This window comes from Rhinolophus ferrumequinum, chromosome 20 (assembly GCF_004115265.2).
Source record: "Rhinolophus ferrumequinum isolate MPI-CBG mRhiFer1 chromosome 20, mRhiFer1_v1.p, whole genome shotgun sequence".
NCBI classification, from domain to species: domain Eukaryota; kingdom Metazoa; phylum Chordata; class Mammalia; order Chiroptera; family Rhinolophidae; genus Rhinolophus; species Rhinolophus ferrumequinum.
Window position 1 is genome coordinate 7,933,906 of NC_046303.1, and position 22,597 is coordinate 7,956,502.

Genomic DNA, 22,597 nt, shown 5'->3' on the forward strand with positions numbered 1-22,597 from the left:
TCTTATATTTATTATTTAGTTTGTTACTTAGTTACTTTGAGTAATGTGATCAGCTTCCAAACTCACCACCCAAAACAAAGTCTAAGACCTTGACAATAACTTATTCTAACCAGATGGTCCCTCTCAATCTCATGTTTTTTCCACCCAGTAACAAATCCTATGTTCACCTTTCTCTTGCTTTCCTTTTTCTACAGTTTTATTATATATTTATTATAGCAATGTAATTATATAAAAATAATATATGATAATATAATAAGATACAATTACATAAAAGAATTATAATTAATAATGCATTTATTATATATATTCCTTTAAAACATCTTTTTTATTTTAATAACTTCCTTATGGATAGAGTATCACATTGTATATAATCTCTTGGGACCTTCCACTAAAATGTTATGTCTAAGATTCATCCATAAAGTGGTGTCATTGCTGTAGCTCATTTGCTCTGACCGTGTAGAATATTCCATTGTGTTTCTACAGGAGTCTAGTCCTTTGCTCTCCCATGATGAGTGTTTAGGTTGTTTCCTGGTTTGCTCTCTTGTGAATGGTGGTATTATGAACATTCTTACGTGGCCCCTTTTTTCTCTGCCATTAGCCTCAGGGCAGAGAGGCTCAGAGGACAGCATCACCACCACCCCACAACAGGGGGACCTGGAGGTGCAGAATTTTAAAGACAAAAGAAATGTAAAATCCCATAGCACAGCACTTACCACAGCTATTGTAACCAGCACGCCGCCATGCTGTGCAGCGGCCTCTGTCAATACTGACCTCGCTCTGTTGTGGTCACTGATTTCTCACGGGCTCTGCACTGTGACAGTGTGGAAGGCAGAAGCCCTGCCTTCTTAGCTCATCCCTCTATTACTGCCACTGCCTCCTAACGGGACTCCTGGCCTGCGGGCTTGCCCACTGCCCTGGAGGTCCTCCGCCACATTATAGCAGGCCAAATATCTTTGTAACGCAAAACTAATCTGGGCTCTCTAACATAAAATCCTCCACACCCTTTTCAGGATTCCTTAGCCCCATACATGAGGCTATGTGTAAACTGTCCCTGAAGACATTTCTGGACTCACCCCTGGCTGCATAGTTCATGACAATCCCAGCCACTTGTAATTCCCCCACACACACCAGGAGGTTTTTGCCTCGGGACCTTCGCATGAGCTGCTCACTCTGCTTGGCACATCCAAACAAATCGTCTACCCCACATAAATCCTATTCTTTGGACCTCAGCTCCAGGGTCATTTGCTCTGGAAGCTTTCCTGACCCTCCCAAGCTAAAACAGACACTCCTGCCACCACCACTACCAACACACACACACACACACACACACACACACATTCCTAGTACCCTGTGCAAACCCCCAGCACAACACTTAACACATGTATTTGTAATTTAATTCTCTGTTTACTTCTCTGAGTTGCTAACTAGATTAAAAGCCCTTTGAGGGTTAGGACTACATTTTATTCATCTTTGTATGTCTAGGTACTTAGCAAAATATGGAAGGGAGGAAGGAAGGAAGGCGTGGGAGGGAGGAGGCCTTCAATAAATGTTTGTGGAATTAATTAATACTTTAACAAAACAAAATTTTCACTATAGATGAGCTATGAGTAGACTGCAAATAAAATTACTGGAATGCATTAAAACAGAAAAAAAAAACTTCTAGGAATCTGTTTATATACCTACTATGAGTCAGATGCTCTGGGGGAAATGTCAAGTTGGCCACAGAGAGTTTTCTGGGCCTAGAGACGTAAGTGGAAAACAGTCACAGAGGCCAAAGAGGCCAGTGCACCCAGATATCCAAGAGGGGGTGTCAGAGATTGGCTACCAAGCATGCTGGGAGAAAAAGGGAAACAGCCTGGGTTCATTTGGAAACCCAGTGCTCTTCTGTAGCTGGCAGGAGAGTGGTGAGTGCTAGAGTAGAGTGAGCAAAAGGACTAGAGAGAGGACAGACAGACACTGCGCTAAGTGCTGCAGACGGGAAATGTATGAGGCAGTCCTCACCTCACATAAGTACAAGGGGACAAAGGGTATTAGGAAAGAATGGGTCCAGCCAGCCACCAAAAGAGGGCCACTCCATTAGTGGGGGGATTGTTTTTTCTTTGAGACCATTCAAAGTCATGATATGGTTCATTCTCAGTAGTATGGGATGGACCACTTTGAAGAAGACAGATGTAATAAATGATACCCCTTCGTGGTTCTGTCACTATTTAGTTGTTGGCTGATAGAAATTTCTCCTCTTATGGTATGATCCTCTTATAGCTTGTTTTAATCAATCAGATGCAGTTCTGGGGTGATATAGGCCCTCAAAGTGACAACCTCATGGTTTAGTTTTACCTGAATTTCAGGCTTCTCATATGAAATGTGTTTCCTAACCCAGAGGACATCATCCCTTCTCTTTATTTCACACCGGTCAATTCTCAATGATTCGTGGACTAATTATTCAGCAATGACATTTCTTACCCACAGACAAGCCACAGGATGTCGTTAGGAAGTGGGACACCTGAGCACTCAGGTGCATCCCCCCAAGAACCTCGGTCAATCCAGGAGGGGTGACTTCCAAGAACAGCCAATCCTAGCCAGTGACCACCTGCCAGGTCCTCTAACGCCTGGTCTTGACATCCACTGTGACATGGATTGCCATAGCACACCTGATTCTGGTCTTCTGTCCATCTTACTTCGCTTCCTGGTACCTATTTCTGCTTCCCTCTACATCATACATTTTTGTATTCCAAACCTAGGAGTCTTCAGAGATCAGGAGAGGCCTAAACTACTAACATTTTTATAACAAAAATACAAAAGACGGTTTCTAACGATTATGATGCACCTTAACTGTAATTAAGGGTTTTTTTCAGACACCAAAAAAAATACCGAGCAATATAACTGTGCCATTCACAAGATAATTACAAGATTTATAGAAATGTTTAAATTCATAACAAACTATAAGGAGTAGGGTCCAGAAATGGAATGAAAATAGTAGTTGTAAGAGGAAGAAGTGTTTCACTGCTCTGCGTGTATCGCTGTGACTATATATATATATAATATATAAAACCTCCTTTGAAAGTGATGTCAAAGGTCTAAATTTCATAGCTTTCATGTGTGAAAGGACCTGTCCTCAGCTCCCTGCCATCCTCGGCTGTTACTCTGCCCATCTGCTAACTTACCCCTGACCTTGTCCCTTTTTGTGTTCTATGGTGATGCCATCATCATTGACATCATTCTACCACGATCCTAACTAAACCTGTTAATCAGCTCTGCCAAATGTTAATCAGCTCCTGCACACCTCTGTCCCTGTGAAGGTAGTGAAAGGAAGTATAGTAAGTTAAAATATGACCATTTTGGTCTTATTTGCCGCGCTGGGAAAAAGAAAACAAAGCTGGGTGGAAATGGTTATCATGAGTTTGGAGATTTCCTAAAGATTTCACAACGAGTGTGTCGGCTAGGTCTTCTGTCCCGAGGTTGGTGGAAAACACACGTGCTATTTGTCACTTCTTTGCATCTTATACATTCCAATGGTCTCACACTTGCCTGGACTTACGAAGCTCAGCATTTTCTATTCTTGTCCAAAGGAGTACCTCTCACTTTCACTCTTTTGATGACGCAGGACCTTGGGAGGGACACCATGTACCCAGTTCCCTTCTCCTATTCTTCAGTTCAGAGAAAGCCAGCCTCACTCTAAGACCAGGGATCCCCATTTCCACTCCCATATTCAAATGCACGTACTTGAAAGTGTGCTCTCTTTGTGTGAGAAAGAGAATAGGTCTTGGATACCATATAATGAATTGGCTGTGGTGGTCCTGGATTGCCACAGATGGTTTGTTAACCATAGAGGGGGAAAATTAAGAAAGATAAAGCCGAGCCCTATTGAGCACCCTCCTGAGTCCACTAAATACCAGAACCCCATAAAGATAGCAGTCATCAGTTAAATAAATGGACCGTTAAATTGAGAACAGATGTGTCAAAACAGCCACGTTCTCCTGATTTAGTGACCCTTGGTAGACAGTTCGGTAATGGACTCTCTATCTGTCACAAACAGCTTGTCCCACAGCTTAGAAGACGTGGCCTCTTTTTATGCTTTCGGTTACTTCCTCTCCGCTTCCCATGAAAGACCCAGGGGCCACGCAGATGGCTCTGGTGATCAACTCTCTTTCCCGCTTAACTCAGATGCTCACAAAAGCTTGGGAAGCCATCTTGCCAGTCACGTTGTTAGTCGCATTCAGCTGGAATGAAATTTGGGAGCCTGTGGTCCCAGCTTATGTTTTCACACATTAGTGACCATCTAAATGCTTGAAAGTCTCTGAAGTGGCACTTCTTTTTCTGATGGGCTTTGATAAGATACGTGTTCATTAATATGGGACAGTTCTTTCTACAGAAAGTTTTATGATATAAACTCTCAGGTTCCTTCCCAGCATTTTTTGATTGGTAGTCCACACATAAGGTTATTAGAGGCTTTAAATGCTATTCTCATGTTCAGGGACCATTAAAACTGCTGCTTACACACTAAGTGAAAACTGGGTGCTGTTTTGTTTTGTTTTGTTTGCATCTTGTTTTTGTTTTACTTTTCTAAATCTCACTTCTTATTCTACATATCCAAGTGTCAAACCCCCTTGGAGGAGAGTCTGTGGAATGGTGAGCAGGGAAATAAGGCAGCAATGGGAGTGCAGTCAGCAAGCATCCAGTGACTTACATCCCGTGACTCACATCCCGTGACTCACATCCCGTGCATCCAGTGACTTACATCCAGTGACTCACATCCAGTGACTCACATCCCGTGCATCCAGTGACTTACATCCAGTGACTTACATCCAGTGACTTACATCCCGTGCATCCAGTGACTTACATCCAGTGACTTACATCCCGTGCATCCAGTGACTTACATCCCGTGCATCCAGTGACTTACATCCCGTGCATCCAGTGACTTACATCCAGTGACTTACATCCCGTGCATCCAGTGACTCACATCCCGTGCATCCAGTGACTTACATCCAGTGACTCACATCCAGTGACTTACATCCAGTGACTTACATCCCGTGCATCCAGTGACTTACATCCAGTGACTCACATCCAGTGACTTACATCCAGTGACTTACATCCCGTGCATCCAGTGACTTACATCCTGTCCATCCAGTGACTTACATCCCGTCCATCCAGTGACTTACATCCAGTGACTTACATCCCGTGCATCCAGTGACTTACATCCAGTGACTTACATCCCGTCCATCCAGTGACTTACATCCCGTCCATCCAGTGACTTACATCCAGTGACTTACATCCCGTGCATCCAGTGACTTACATCCCGTCCATCCAGTGACTTACATCCAGTGACTTACATCCCGTGCATCCAGTGACTTACATCCAGTGACTTACATCCAGTGACTTACATCCCGGCCCTAGTCACAGGGGCAAGCACTCCCCAGCTAATCAATAGTTCTCAAGGGCCGGCCCACGTCTGGGCTGTGACTGCCTTCAGTCAAAAAAAAAAAAAAATGGAAACAACATGACCTTGCAGAAGAAGGAAGAACAGGAGGAGGGTCAGGGAGAGAAGAAAGGCGGTAGTAATTGCAGTAGTGACAGAGGTGGTCATTGTTATAGATTGGGGGAGGGGATCTATTATAGGGGAACCTAGAGCCTATCATGGAACTCAAGGGCAAAATACATATATCTTGGCCTTAGACAGAGGAAACAGGACTGGGAAGCCACCAGGAGTACGGGGGACACTCTCCCCAGGCTTCCTCACTGCACATATGCTGGGTTCTGCTTCCTGAACCCCATCCTACAGGTTAGCTTTCCAAATGTTCAGTCAACATGGCAGGAAATGACACTACAGTCTCAAATGTAGCTCCTATTATTCTGAGAACCGTCCAGAATGAAGTCAATCTTTTTAACACCGGTTCCAAATTTCCATAAGAGAGAATCTGATTGGTCCTACAAGAAGACTAGTCCACTGAGGTCCAATCAATTAACCAGGCGGTATGGAGTATAAACACAGTTGCCAGGGATCTGTCCCTTTGGGTGAAGGGGGACAGTTAAGTGATCGTGTCAGCTGGGAAGAAATGCCCAAAAGCATCTTCTAGAATCTATAACTGCTTCCAAGATTAGTCTTTGGATATTTCCAACCTAAGTTTCTGGGATTTTTTTGTTTTTGTTGTTTTGGTGTGGTTTGAATGAATAATTTACATGACAAATTTACTAAAAGTCCATAATTTACTATTCCTTTATTTGAAGCAGCATATTATATTCTGTCTTGATAAGAAGAGTTTTAGAGTTGTCAGGTAAAACCTGGATATAAGAAGTTTGTTTTAGCCCCTTCAAACCTAGACATAAACCAAAATGTTTGAAGAACACAATTCTTTTACCATCCCCAGGGGAAAAGTCAATTCTATTCTATTTTCTTCCATAAGGTAAAGAAATATTTACTTTAAAGGGAAAGAGAGATTTGGATTATGCCTAAGAAAATAATTTTAGGAGTTTAAGGCTCTATCGTAAGTGATTTTTTGCTATAAGGCCCAGGAAACTTTAAATTATTGTTTCCATCAAGTTACATCCCTGTCCATTTTTCCTTTAGCAATACTTTTTCTTTGTTGCTTCTCCTGAAAAGAATCACATGCTCCTGTGAGAAGCTGAAACATAGCTCAGTGGTATTCTTGGGGTTTTTTGGGGGGGCTCCCAGCCCCCAGGACCTTATTCAAAAATTTAGGTGAGAGCTACCTGGCAGGAAATCGTTATGACCCAGCAGCTACAAGGGACTGGACTAGAAGGCCATGCTGCAGTGAGTGGAGGATATTAGAGTCCATTCTGGGGATTTCCCTTTCTTTGAAATAGCTTCTGTTTCCTGATGCCTGAGCGATCTTAATAGCCTTTGTTTTGCCCCATTTCCCTCCAGGCTTAATGCAGATATGAGTGCTGATGTGGTGTGTCACGCCTTGGAGTTCTGTGAACAGGTCCCTGGCCAACCTTTGTGCCATCTCTACCCCCTTCCCAAGGTGAGTAGGTTTTCACTCTGAAGGTCAGATTACAGTGACACGCAAACCCTTTGGAAGTGTTGTAAAGGGACGCTCAGCTACACTCAGCGATTCGGGGACAGGAAGAGGCGAGATGACATATCCAATTACATCCTGTGAATAATATTCCCAAGTTTCAACCTAGATCCCTTCTCTCCATGCTGCCAAAGAATGTCTTTCCTGTTTAACTGTTATGCTGGGCTGGCAGTTGGTAGGAAATCTGACCAGTCAAGGGGAGAAGAGGTTTAAATCCCTCTCTACCAATTAAAAACCAAACAAGTGACTTCTAACCAGAGGGTAAGGGGGTTGGGGGGTGGGGGATGAGGTGAGGAGGATCAGGTGTATGGTGATGGAAGGGGAGCTGACTCTGGGTGGTGAACACACAGTGTGATTTATGGATGATGTGGTGCAGAGTTGCGCACCTGAAATCTATGTAATTTTGCTGACAATTGTCACCCCAATAAATTAAAAAAATTAATTAATTTAAAAAAAAACAAAAAACAAGTGACTTCTAAAAGGTGACCAACTCATCCGGGTTTGCCCAGGCCTTCCCTGGTAAAAGCATTGAATGTCCCACATCGTGGGAAAAGCTGGGAAGTTGGTCACCCTGTCTGACCTTTATGTTCTCACCCATAAAATGGGTATAATAAAATGCCTAAAATACCTCCTTCGTGCATTAACTGTGGGAAGCAGGTGAGCTAAGACATTTAAAATGCTTAGCACAATACCTGCTATATAAAAAAAGTGTTAATAAAAATGGTGGCTAAAATAATTTTTATCGATAGCATTATTATTCCGAGATAGCTGTTCAGAATACCCTGTGTGCCTTATATCACGGACCATTTTTCACCAGAATGCAGGGAACGTCAAGGCTGCAAATGTTGACACAATTCCCTCCTCACACTCTGAAAATTATACTCTGAATGAAAGTATAATATTAAATCCAGTTAGGCCTCACAATATGGATATTCAGAAGCTTCTTATAAAAATAACATAAAATTCCATGCCTCCTTTCCCAGAATTGTAGTTTTTCTGTATATAACACAACAGGTTTCTGTTCTATTTGTAATGTCCTTTTTATTCTCATTGAAATGAAGTTTGTTTAATGCTTTGTGGCCTAACCGACGAACATGGTTTTGCCGAATGACAAGATTAAGTGGCATAAGCCTGTCTCCTTGAGCAGCAAGAAACAGATGCAGATATCAGAAGTGCTGAGCATTTCATGCTTCCTCTGTTACTGACTAAGAGCCAACTACATTTCCCCTAATTCCACGTGAGAAACTGTGGGCTCCACTGGTTTCTAGCAGAGTTAGTCAATTTTAATTCAAAAAAAGACTTTTCATGTGTTCAGGATCGTATCGTAATATTTGCTGTTTGATAAAAGTACGAAGGAAACGTGTATGTACAAAGGCAAGTGGCATGGGTTTCTGTGATTGCCTTGAGTGACATCATTTGCATATAATCCCACACACAGCTACACAAGTCACAAAATGTTCAACTTTAAAAGCAATGATTCTTATACTCTATGGAGTTAACACTCAAAATATCATTTTCATGGCATTCAAGTTATATCTACGAAGCAGATGTGAATTAGAAGGCAGAATTACTTACCTACTAAAGGTAGGTAAAGCCGTAGATGGAAATGATTTGCAGCCTGCAAATTATCCTAATCAATACGCACCCTCATTGTAGCCACTGTTCTGAAATCTATCACCACAAATACCAGTGCATGTATGCAAAGTTCTATTCTTGAACTTCGCACAAATGGAATGATATAGTTTGTTCTCCTTTGTGTCTGGCTTCTCTTGTCTGTGAAATTCATCCGTGTTTTGCGTGTAACTGTGTCACTGCAGGAAGTATTCACACATCATCTTCTGATGTAACTCCTGCTTTAGCTTCCCAGGTAGTCCAACCCAATTTCCTCTTGCCCTCTTTCCAATAAATTGTCCACATGGGTGCCAGAAATGCCTTTCTATAAGAGAAATACGACCTTGTCACTCCATCCCATTGCCGTTTTCTGGAAAGCAATTTCTCCCTCGTCCTTCACCTTGGTGGACTCCTTCTCATCTTTCAGATCTCAGCTTGCGTGTCCCTTCTGTGGGGATGCCATCCCTGACTCCTTTATGTAGCCCCCTAGTCAAAGTTCCTGTGGGTTCCTTCGCTGAACTCACCTTGTGTTAAATGATACGCCTGTGTGATTGCCTGTCTGTCTGTCTGTCTGTCTCTCCCAGTAGGCTATAACCTCCAAGAGGACAGACTCTGTCTTGTTCACCACTGTATACCCAATGCCTAAGTGGTGCCGTATATGTAACAAAGAGATATTTATTTGATAAGTAAATGAAGTGCCACCAGCTTCTCATCACTGATGGGAATTCTGATTTTCCTTGCTTCGTGGCCACACTAATTTTCCCAATGTATACCTCTGATCATCTGCTTTCCCCCAGCTCTGTACTCCACATTGCCTACACAATGAAGTTATGTGTTTTAGGATTCTCAAAAACCCTTCCTGGACTGCCACTGCTGTCCTTGATGTGTGCTGTAGACACAAAGGAGTGACTGGCTCTCCCCGAGCCCACCTCAACCTTCCCACCTCTGCACCTTCGTTCTTAATCATTCCTTCCACCCAGAATGTCCTGTCAAGGCCAGGCTCATCCTCCAATCACATCTCACTGTCCCCTTCCCTGTAAAATAATCCCTCTCTCCTCAAAATGTCAACGCCCTCTCAACCACCATCACAAAATACCTTTTCGTGTAGTCCAAGTGCCAGCACTGTTCTGAATGCTCTATGTGCATCGCTCTTAGAAGTCGGTATCGTTGTTGTCCACGGGCGACAGATGAGGAAAGCGAGGCACAGGAATATTGAGATATTAAGTTTACATACATTTCCTTGTTAGGGTGTCAATATGTGGGGTGGCAGGTCTGCACCTTGCCCGTCTTTGTTGCCTCCATCTTCCCAGGCACATAGTTGGTATATGGATAATACACTGGGCACAGCACTTTCCAAGTGTGTTCTCATTTAACGGTGCTCGTGGTGGTGTATTTATTGTGCAGATGAGGAAACTGAGACTCAGAGAAATTAAGGGGTTCGCGCCGGTGCACAGTTAGTAAGTGGCAACAAGAGGGTTCAGCCCCCTGTTTGCTTGTGTTTAAAGCCCAAGTGCTGACCACTCTGCTCTACACCTCAGAGTACTCCTGGGTATGGTTACTTTGAATCAAACCATTGCTTCTGGGGCAGCTAACTCCTTCCGGGCAGGACTCTGCACCTTTTATGTCCTGCCTTTCATGCATTTCAGATTCTGGTAAAATAGCAATGGTGGGAAGCGAGCCATGACCCCGTGAAATGCACGCTGAGGGTGGGGATGAATGGGGCCCCTCGACACCAAGAAGTCCGCAGAGCCGTCCCAGCAGTGAGCGCAGTGGGACTCTGCCCCTAGTGAGGCCGAAAGTAAATGGTGGAACGGCATTCGGGGGTCACAGTGAACCCCCTGTCACTGTCTATGGCCCCGTTGGAATTCCAGGCCCACTTCTTGCCAATCTTGTAACCATGTTCCATATCCATATCCACTGTGTGCTCAAACATGACAAACTTCATCCGTAATTAAGTGAAGCAAGAAACAGTCTACAGTGTTCAGTGGCACCAGGAGGAGGCAGGAGGAGGAGAAAGCGTTGGAGAGAAGAGGAAGGAGGAAAATACAAGACAAGAAAAAAACATGCAGGCTGCATTGCAAAGACCACCCAAATGGTTTTGTGTTGCCCAGTTTAGGGGATCGTTGATACCCTTCCTCCTCTCTTGGGCACACAAAACAAGGGATTGCCTGCCGCTGGGTGTATGTGCATCTGCGTAAGCATGGTTCTGACACCACAGCTCTCCAGCTGAAAGTTGAAATGTGCATGCACCCTGTCCTGTATACACCTCTCTTTTTAGATGAGAGCCTGGAGCTTCCCCAGCTTTAAGCTGCTCCCTGTTGGGTCCCCTAACTCGGAGGTCCCAGGGCAGATGTTGTAGCTTTGAGCAGACCCCCTTCCTAACCACTCCTGAATGGGAGGGACCAGGAGCATTTGCAAATATCTCACAGGTGTAGGCAAGACTTACTTCACACCACTCTGATCAACATTAAAAGAGAATTATACTCAGAGTGTGTGTTCCAGTGGAGATAGATTCTCCTTATTTCCCTGGGGCCTGATAACCCATTTAGACTGCTGCAAGGAGGCCCGCTGCCTCAGGAAACAATGCAGACTTTGTAATGGCTTGTCCCAGTGAGTCCAATTTCTGCAGGAACCAGGAGCTCTCCAAAGCAAGGTGTGTGGGAGTGTATCTGTGTACAGGGAACTTGTGTTTCTCTGACATCCAGACGACCAGGAAACTGCCATAAATGAGCTTGGGAAAGAGTGAGTTTGCACTCTTTATGAGAAAGTGACACTTGTGTTTGGCATAGACTAAGGAGCACATTTAGATTGACCAGCTCTCAGTGACAGAGGGAAGGAAAGGCAGCTTTGGTTTTTCATTTTAATGAAATATTCCAAAGGGCTTAATTTCCAAGAATCTTGTATAAATATCCCAGCTTTCACATTACCAGTTTAATCACATAATCATCCACGTACTTATTTAGTCTTGCCTCAACAAACATTTCGTCAAGCCCACCACCAGGCACCCTAAGAAAGTTATCTTCTGTTAACCATCATAAATCTGCAGGACAGATAGGATTCCCCCACTTTATAAATAAGTCTGTCGAGACCTGGAGCATGGAAGGACTTGCCTGAAGTCCATAGCTTCTGCAGAATAATTGTTTTTCTTTCTTCAGCCAGCAGACATTTATATGGAATGAATTATGTGGGACAGTAGGCCAGCAAATGTGGCAGATAGAAATGATGTAGACGTAAACAAACTGTGAGGAAGAGATGAGTGTTCCAACAGAAAGACAGGCGTCTCAGTGGAGGGGTGCTGGGCCCCCTCTTGGGGGTAGGAGTGGAGGAGACTGTCTTCTAGATGGACTAAGAGTGGCTCCAGCACCCCAGGTCTTGCCTGCCTCAGCGCCCTGGCTTGGGCCCTTTGCCTGGAACTCTTCCAGTTCTCTGCACGGCTGGCACCTTCTCCTCCTTCAGGTTTCTGTTGAAACATCCCCTCTTCACACAGGCCTTCCTTGAGCAACCTGAAGGAGGTCTCCTTTCCTACCTTCTCATAGCACTTTGTTTCTTTCTTTCAGACCCTTGAGGGCAGGGACCATGTCTTTCTTGCTCACCATCATGTTCCCAGGGTTGGCACAACACCTGGCACATAGCAGGTGCTTCATAAGATTTGCTGGATGAAAGATAAATGGGAAGGGCAGTTCTAAACATGTGTTTGCTTTAGTTCCTCCCTTGTGAGGATTTATCTGGTCTCAAGGGAATATATCAGAGTGCAAAAAATGTTTCGCTTATTTTAGAATGTGAAGCAGTTTTCAAAACTGTAATATGGAGACCCACCTCTGGGCATCTAAACTACATGGAAATAATGAAGCTTCTCTTCCCATTTGGTTATCTAGTCAACCTCTGCAGCTTACAGTTGCTCCTTCCCTCTCCTCCACCCTAGTTCTTTATAGTGTGTGTTTTCTCACACATCCAAGCCTAGGGGAAAACAAATTCTTAAATAAGAAAGAGGCCATTTGTGTGACCATCAGAGTTTCAGATTAAGGAAATGTCCTTCTTAAGTAAAGGCTGATCTTCAATGTGACTTAGCAAACCATAAGAAATCCAAGGTTATTTTTGAAGGGAACATACCTTCAAGAAAGAATGACTTACAACTTTAGAACATTTTTGTGTACCTTAATATTCTGGAAGAGTTAATAAATTTTTCCAAACTAACTCACTTAATAAACCTATGGCTGTGCCTAGAAGACAACCATATCTTGGTAACTGGAAACAGAAACGGTTCAAAAAGGCCTTCGGTGAAATTAATAGGCTTTTAAGGCATAGACAATCTTTTATTCTCGTAATATACATGTTCACTGAGCTCCTATTGTGTCCAAAGTACACATTCGGGGCTGGAAAATAAAAGGCAATGATAACCACAATCTGAGTGGCCGCAGCATACCAAAAGCTGGACTCCGTACTGGGTATCCATCATCTAAAATCCTCCCACACAGTTGCCAGGTTATTCCATTATCTCAGTTTCACATAGGAGAAATCAAAGTTCAAGCAAATTGTGGGTGATGGAGTTGTTTACTTGACAATGTTTTTAAAGTTCCTCTTTAAACATCTCAGGAAAGTTTAAACACTGAGATAAATGACAGGGGAATCTAGCCTTATAGATGCAGAAAAGTCAGCTTAAAATCAAACAGAATATAGTAAAGTAATAATAATTTAACTGTAAATTATTAACTAAAAATAAACTCAAATGCATTTGAGATTTTTGTTTTTGATAAAAGTAGTTTCAAATTGGTGGTTAAACACGAGCTTATTCAACAAATGGATGGAACTAAATACTAGCCATTTGGAAATAAAATTTAAACTAGATGCCAATATTCCTAATATTCTATTCCTAATAGCAAAATAAATCCCAAATGAATTAAAGGTTGACTCATAAAGAATGAAACCAGAAAAGAAGAAAACCTGAGCAATTTTATTTGTAACCTGTGATACAAAAGTCACAAAGGGAAATCTGAATGCATCTGATTAATTAAAAACCTGGCCTACACAAAGTCAAAAGACAAATGGCAAACTGGGAAAATGTTTTTGTACTATGCCACACAAGAATTAGTTTCTCCAGGATTCTAAGAGCCCTTATAAAATTAAAAAGAAAAAGGGGGTGACCAGTTAAGTTAGCTCAGTTGGTTAGAGCGTGGTGCTAATAACTCCAAGATTGCCTGTTCGATCTCTGCATGGGCCACTGTGAGCTGCACTCTCCTTAAAAACATAAATAAAACTAACTTTAAACAAAACAAACAAACAAACAAAAAATTAAAAAGAAAAAAAATGAGCAAAGGCCATAGACAATTGGTTTACACAAAAAAAGATCACAGTACTAAAAATGTAAGAGCAAATGCTGATCCCTTTCTCATTAATTAAAAAAGTGAAAATTAAATGAGAGTCCATCTACCTCTTATGTATTTTGCCTCCACAAAACTCTTTGAAGGTCATTAGACAAGAAATGATCACAGAAACAGAAAGGCTTTAAATATCAGAGACCACTCAATTACATTGCTCCCAGAAGACCTGAAGGTTTAAAACTCTAATAGAACTGAGGACAGCATTGAACATTGTGCTTGGATATACGGTCTACTGTTCAATCATCTCTCTGAGCATTTCAGAGCAGCTTGACAGAGATTCCAAGCTGTATTTTGGTTTAAGCCCATATTTGGAATCTTGGAGAATTTATTTACTTAGACTTGTTTCAAAACTTGCTTTATCATTAAACTCGTAGAGATCTCAAGACTCTTCAAAGGATAGCAATAATAATTCAGATGTTAAGTTACCCTTGGTTTCTGATAAGTAGAAGAAATAAAATAATTCCAAGGAAGGTATTTATTTATACAATATTCAAGATTTGAAAACGTTTCTCGCCTGCTTTTGAGAAGTTAAAAAATGATAACTATTTCTTTCTTGACAATATTCTTCTTTCTTCCTTTAGTTCAAGAAAAACTAATGACCCTAGTGAATTCGAGCAGTTCTAAAAGATACTTTGAATTTTAAAGTTTTAATCACTGGTCTCCCAGCATCCACTCTTGGCCCTTCTTTTCACCTCATTAAGCACCTACATCAGAGCTCAGCCCAGAAGCCATTTCTTCTAAGTTTTCCCTGATGCCCCAAATCAAGCAAGGTCCTCCAGGATTCTTCTCTTTTTATCCCACTCCATTTTTTCAGAATTTATTATAATTGCAATTAGACAACTGAGCAAAATTGTCATTGTAAATTATGTTGTAATTTACAGTGTAAATTAAATTCTAATTGTAAAATTATTATTTCATATCTGCCCCTTCTATTAAAGAGTAAACTCCATGAGTGCAGATAATCTGGTTATTTGATTCCTGACACCATGCTGTTCCCCGAGATTTCCCTAGAGCCCAGCACAGTTCCCTGCATTTATTAATCATGCGATAAATACTTGTTGAATGAACAATATGGTACACAGAACAATGACCCCCAAAAGAGGTCCACATCCTAATTCCCAGAATCTGTGGATGTTACTTATATAGCAAATGGGACCCAACAGATGAGACTAAACTAAGGATCCACAGATGGGGAGGTTATCCTGGATTACAAGGATTAGCCTGATACAATCAGAAGGGTCCTTACGAGAAAGAAGCAGGAGGATCAGAGTGTGAAAAGAAACTGTGATCAGGGCCCTAAAGTGATGTGGCCATCGGCCAAGGAAAGCACACAGCTGCTAGAAACCAAAGAGGCAAGAGACATTTCTCTCTGGAAACTACGGAGGAAACCAGCCCTGCTCACACCCGCTTTGAGCCTCCTGAAGCTCAATTCAGACTTCTGACCTCCAGAATTCTAAAAGAATAAATTCATGTTGTTTTAAGCCACTAAATTTGTGGTAATTTGTTACAGCGTCAATAGGAAACTAATACAAATTGATTAATTGTGCAATATCGGGCAGGACTGATTTAGCAACTTGAATGTAAATAGAATAATAATAAAAAATTAGAATACCACGTTATAAAACAATTGACCTAAGACAACCCAATGAGGGAACCATGCCCACCATCTGACTAACCCAATTATTTTCCAGAAATCATGTGTTTTAAAGAGTAGGACAATATCCTATAGAGAATAATCCACAGAGTCCAGCACTGGAGAACTTGTGTGTGTGTCCAGACACTAGGGGACAAACAGTCAAAATGAAACAAAGCTATTGGTTGTGAGGCTGTTTCCTTGAACAGCTCTGGGTCTTGGATTTCTCACCTATAAAGTGGGATTAAGAACAATTCCTTCTACCTGGCTGAGTTGGTATAAAGTATAGAAAATGTAAGCAATGGCTGGTACAGAACAGGAAGTCTAGATGAATCTCTATAAAAGACAGTGAAGTGGTATGTAGAGTGGCAGTGATGGTGATGGTGGTGACAGTAGGAAAACCAATGAGTAATAATCAGGAAAAGGAGTAGTGCTGTTTAAAATAAAGCTAAAAAACAAAAAAAAAGCCTAGGCAAAAGGACAGCGATACTGCAACTAAATGTATTGAGGATACTAACAGCTCCACAATGCAGAATTAGCCTAAGAGAAGGGAGGAAGAAAAATCCAACTAATGGTAAGCTATGTATGAAGATATAATCGGTGATAAAGAAATACACTTAAAGGTAGTAGCTTTTTCTTTCTTTCCTTACTTGTTTTTATTTTATATTATTTTATTTTTTGGCCCCTGGAAGAACAAAATGGCGTCAACTGACTTCATTTTTTTCGCACATGTGAAAGTCATAAATGCCTGCCCAAAAGAGGAAATACGAAACATTAAAATCCAATTGGGCTTTCGTGGAGCTTATCCTACCTACTGGAAAATAACCACTGCAGGATACAGTGAAATACAGATATAATAATAGACCAGCAAATTCCACCCAAAGGCCAGACACGCCACTATTTGATAAAAACAGATAAGCCGAGTTGCTGGCTGCCTTTGTCTTTCCACTTGCTGGAAATTGCCTCAAAGCCCTCTTCTGTCCCTTTCTCTCAGCTCTTCTAGTCTGTCTTACGCTGGAATTGTTTATATACTTACTGCCTCGAGTGGGCAGTCAGGTCCTTGGAGGTAGCCTCTTTCAAGTCTTGCTCCATTTGTAAGTCGACTTATTAGATCTGAGAGTGAGGAGCAATCTGTCCTTAAAAAATGTCCAGAAAAGATCCACACTAGTTCAGTGATCTTCTCCCCCGCTCCCAAACACCTCTCACACACGCCTTCCCTTAGACAATAAATAAACGCACGTTTAAAATCATCACTTCCCAAAGGCTTTCTCCTTTGTGGGAACCTGTCACTGCTGTCAAAAGTGTGAAACGAACAAAAGACACTTTCTGTAATTTGCAAATCTACTGCTGCTATAATTGCAGAGAACGTGATCACTAAAAGTGGTTCACTATAGAAACTCATGCTCCAAAGTACTATATTTCTTACTTCCTTCACTCTTAAGTGTACGCTAGTTCAATTCTTGAACATCATAGAAGGCCAAGAAGGTCCAGTTAGTGAATGTGTCTTGTCCAGTTCACCAACGCTCCTAAACTGTCAGGATTATATTGAGTTCCGGAGGATCCCTGGGACACTATATTCTTTTCCCATCGGTTTCCCATTGGAATCAATACAGTGCCATGTGCTTTGGCTGACTGAAACATTTGAATGTTTGGGAAATGCCTTTCTAAACGCAGAGAGGCTCAAAGCCTTGAATATGCCGATGTGTGTTATGGTGCTCCCCTCTGGCTAGTTCACAGATATCCCAGACCTTTAAAACTTAAAATAACAGCAACAATTTTCTTTCCTAGCACACCTCTTTACATCTCCCAGAGCAGGGTTCAAAGTATGCGGTTTTGTGACGAGCAGGTCTGAACTGAATCTGAGCCATGCCACGCATTGTCTCTGTGACTTTGGGCAAGTTATTTATCCACTCTAAGCCTCAATTCACCTCATCTATAAAATAAGGATAATAGTAATTATTACCTAACCCTTTCTACATTGTATTCTAATTACAATTTACTGTCAATCCTCTCTCCCAGGTTATAAAACCTTTAATGAGATAATGTTTCATTCACTATTATATAGTTGGTATATAATTCATGGTACAATATAAACACTCGGAGAGTATTTGTGGAATGAATGAGTGATTGCACAAAGAAATGGCTGACTGAATATTTCTTTCTCTTTTATTATCAATCATATGCTTGTAACTGCACGAATTTCCACACAGAGGCATAGGTCCTCGGCATATAAGAGCCGGTTCTCTCCCTTGACCATGTGATTCTTTGCATTAATCCATCCACACTCCATGGGAGTTATATTTGCCATTCCCCTAAGTCTTGGTGAAACCTCATAAGTCATATTTTCTTGCCTGTGTTAAAATTTCAGGCTTACTTAATTCTTAGAAAATAGCCTAACAATGGTGGGAAAAATGCTGGACTCGAGAGACTTGAGTACCATCAGCCCTGTCTGCAGAGTGGCCCTGGTTAAATTATGTAACCTCTGAGCCTCAGTTTTCTCATCTGTAAAATGGGAAAAACAATACTTTCCTGTCAGGGTGGTTTTCAGGATCATTGAAAAAGAGCATGCATTTGTGTAGGCTGCTTTAATTATTGTAATTTTTCCAGCTGTCTTTTGGAAATAGATAGCCCAAAGTAAAAAGCAGGAATTGTCATTAACACAAATGTCATGCTTACTATATGCAAGGCACTGTTTTGTTCAATCCTCACACGCATAAAAATGTTATCATTCCCATTTTGCAGATGAGAAAACTGAAGCTCAGAGAACTTAAGTAACATGCTCAAAGTCCCAGAACTAGTAAATTGCAACACTAGGATTCCCACCCACAAACACTCTAGAGTCCAAATTTACTTTAAATAGGAAATAAATAACAATGGAGACGGTGATCTGGTGGTGATCAATACATTTAAAGAGCTTCCACTGAAGATGGAAGTTTCACCTACATTCAAACTGCTAAACTTGACAATTTCTTCCTTTTGCTTGGACTCCCATTTGGCTAACGTTTGGCAGAGGGTAAACCCCACCAGGGCACCCCTTTTGCCCATGATACTGATAGCAATGCAAGCTTGGCCCGTGTCCTGCCGTCATCCATACTGCACAGAGCTGAAGGTCAAGAACTGCCATCACTCTGGAGAGCAAGAGCAGTAGGACTCACCAAGTCCCTCCCCTTGTCTGAAGACTTTGGGCTGGCTCTGATTTGGAGGAACACTTAAATCATTCAGACAAAAGCATTTCACGAGCAGCCATTGACATACACTGCTACGTGCTCTGATGATGAAGCAAAGGGCCGGGCCTTTGTGGATGGCTAAGGCACCATGCCATAGTGTCCTTGGACTTTTCCAAATTCTTAAGTAGAGAAATCCAATATAGATATTCATGGTGCTTTGACTCAAAGCCCCAAGGCTGAGGGCTTATGTCTCTGGGTGTTTGTGTGATGGCTTCCTCAGCAATCCACTCCTGAGTGTTAAATAGACTCTGAAGGGGATCTGACACTGGAATTAGGGAGCACTATAACCAAAGGGAAAAAGTAATGAGAAGCTGAAAAAAATTGGACCGTGACAAATTGCAGGATCAAATGAGCACTTCCTTTGTTGATGGGAAATCTGCTTATGCCTCAGATGACTGCTCTGGCTGAGTCAGAAACATCATTTTAGCACAACCAGAAGAGTTTTGGCACAACCAGAATGGAACCACATTTTGCCTTCCGACCAGAAGAGTTTTCTATGCAGCTCACTATCTTGCCCCGAACTTTCTCTTCAACCACTGATTACAGTGGCACCCTCTGTTCTAAAGTTTTAATTTTTCAGAAGGTGAAAGAGTGTTCCTCATGCTTTAGAAATGATGGCTTAAACACTAGCTTGCTGACGTGAAAAGGTTACCAAGGAAAGATAATCGCCTTCATTTTCACATGGCTTACAATTTGCCCCCTTTGCCCGTCACAAAGACAGCAAACTAATTAGCTTTTCCAAGTGTCTCTGAGTCCGTACATCCTTCTTCTTCTGGGGAATAAAGATCAGCCCTTTATCTGGATTCTCTTCTTTATGTTGGTAATTGTGCGCTTGAACTGTGGGAGAAAGTGATGCTCGGTCAAGCTAGGTCCAGAGGAACCTGCTGTCAGCCTTGCAGCCAGGGCCACAGAAGCATCAATCACGCCGGGCATTAACAGGGGTCAAAAGGCATTTGGCACAGCCCTTGCCATTGACTTGTTGTTGTTGTTGTCATTATTGTTTTTATTCCTCTCTAAACATTCATTCCCCTGAGAACTGAGCTGGATTAAAATCAAATTGGTAAAGATAAGTACCATATGATCTCACTTATTTGCGGATTCTAAAGAAAAGAATAAGTGAATGAACTAATCAGAAACAGTTTGGGAGACAATGAGGAAAAACTGAGGGTTGCTAGATGGGCGGGAGGGGTGGGGGGTGAGGGGGAGGGTGAGGGGATTGGAGGGCAGTCGGTGACCACAGGATGGCCACGGGGTTTGAAAATTAATCTGGGGAACGTAATTTGGTGGTTACCAGAGCGTAAGGGGGTTGGGGGGGGGATGAGGGTGAGGGGGATCAAATGTATGGTGATGGAAGGGGAGCTGACTCTGGGTGGTGAACACACAGTGTGATTTATGGATGATGTGATACAGAATTGCACACCTGAAATCTATGTAATTTTACTAACAATTGTCACCCCAATAAATTAAAAATAAATTTAAAAAAAAAAAATCAAATTGGTTCTCTCAAGGGAATCCAAGTGTCCTCTCTTAGGAAAACACTTCCAAGGCCCACTCTCTGTATTGTCCTTGTTTCTGGCCTGTCTCCTTGCCAACCCGGAAACTTTGGGAAGGCAGGCTGTCTGTTCACCACCAGATCTCCAGGGTCCTCACCCAACCCCTGGGCTGGAAACACATCATTTTCTTTATCAGTAAGAAACAGGGCAACATGTATTGAGTTCTTCTCTCTCTCTCTTTTTAAAGCATTTATTGCTGAATTTATGCTCCTTATGGAAAATTTAAAAAACACAGAAGAGAACCAAAAGGAAAAAGTTATCACCCACAATTATTAATGGCATATTTCTTTGCAGGATTTCTTTCTGTGTCTGTAAAATCTGGTAGCCTGTTTTTCTTGCGTGACATAATGTCATAAATGTTTTCTCTCCCGTTTTGTTTCCATGTCTACTGAGCACCTATTATGTGAGCACCTACTACGTAGCAAGGGTTATGTGAGGCGCTGTCGATCTTCAGCTGGGCCTTAGAATGCAAAGGGGTATTTCTGAGGCAGGCAAGCAAGGGGCATACAATTAGAGCAGAGGAACACCACCGTCAAGTTTCAGTATAATGGAGATGAGCTTTAGGCTTACAAGGGCAGGGAAAAGGGGCAGCATAACAGAAATTGGCACCTAGATCTGGCGTCTGATGACCGTGCTAAAGATGCTTGCTTATATACAACAGAATTTCCAGGATTTGTTGGAATGCCTAGAAAAAGCCAAAATTGCATTCAAAGAGGTCTGTTTTTTAATGGGGCCATTCCTAAAGCAATGCTCCTGTTAAGGACATCCATGTTTTAAAAGTGAGAACTGTTTGGGGCCTGCTGTCAGCCAATCAGAATGCACACAGGTCGTGGTACTGGCGTGCGGTCTGGAGGCATCCACTGGCTGTATTGGGACATTGGCGCATTTGTGGACTGATCATGAGGAGGTCTAGACGGGGCTAGGGAGAGGCTGGATGGTCAGGGCAGTGGTGAGGACACTCACAGGCTCAGGAACACAACTATTCTCCAACTGGTACATCAGTGTTTCAATATTTTAAGACAAGTACCAGGGCATCTTGGTGCCCGGCTTCTTTTCTCAAGTCACTAACGTGTACTCTTCCATGGAAGCAGCCATGCTGCCTCCGACGCAAGGGCTGTGGTCTGCCATCCTTTGAACCTGAGCTGGAGATATGTGATTCAGGGCAGATACTAGGGAGAGGGTTTCAGAGCCGGCCCTGGAGAACAAGTAGCAGCTGGCTCTGCCACACTCCCTCCTAAAGCACCTCCTGGAAAATTCACCCCAGCCCGGGCTCATACGGCACCACCCCTCCTCCACTCATGTCTACTCAACATGGCTGAGGTCTTAGAACAACAGAGCTCCAGGGCGGAGGAAGGTGAAGCTCGCCCAAAGGAGCCAAGTAGGGCGTCAGGTCCTAAACATCCACTGGTAGCATCTCCCAAGAGGCCTCTCCTGCTGACCAGCCAGCTCCAAAGTTTCATTCCATTTGTTACGCTTAAGTTCAGGGGCAGTGTTCTTAGTTACCTAGAGTGAGAACTATGACACTGTTTCCGAATCCCAACTTCCCTACTGAGTTGGGTGAGCAGAAAACTGGGGCTGAGAGACAGAAGTTTTCCAATTCACCTATCAGTTGTGGAGCAGGGGATTATCAGGATGAGCAGCTTTAGGAGGGAAGTAGCTGTAATCCCCATGTTGCTGATGATAAAAAGAGGGCTTTCTTGCATGTGTGCTGAAAAGCTCAGATTATAATTGGCTCAAGGACGCACAGCCAATAAGCAGCAGAGCTCGGGTTTGAACCCAGGCATGCAAACCACCACGCATGCTCCACTAGGTCCCGACAAGGGGCTGACGGTGGAGAGCTGGGGCAGGGCCAGGACATGGCAGGGGGTGGAGGGAACAAAACCTCTGGGAAGCAGTGCTGGGAGCAAATGCTCTCCATCCCCTACCCCTACAGGGTTACTTTTCTCCCAACTCTCCCTCAAATACACACATATCGAGTTCTATAACAATAGTTATTGGAAATAACTAGCTAACTCTTCATACGTGCAATGTACACTCAGAAGATGTGCTTAGATGCCCCACGAAAGGTTGAAAGAAGGGGGCGTCTAACCAGGAGAGGAGGAGTGGAGGAGAGACGGGCTTTTCCTTGGCATGCTAGCCCAGGGTCCCTCCATACTGCGGC

The 22,597-nt window shown here is 42.7% G+C and overlaps 1 protein-coding gene across 1 annotated transcript in view; it reads left to right on the top strand.

Annotated features, from left to right (window-relative positions):
* The window catches only part of AOAH (acyloxyacyl hydrolase), a 140,270-nt gene that overhangs the window by 25,107 nt on the left and 92,566 nt on the right, over window positions 1-22,597 (top strand). The window contains exon 4 of the mRNA XM_033088018.1: window positions 6,881-6,980. Within this exon, the coding sequence (XP_032943909.1) occupies window positions 6,881-6,980 (100 nt within the window). The remainder of the gene's footprint in view (window positions 1-6,880; window positions 6,981-22,597) is intronic.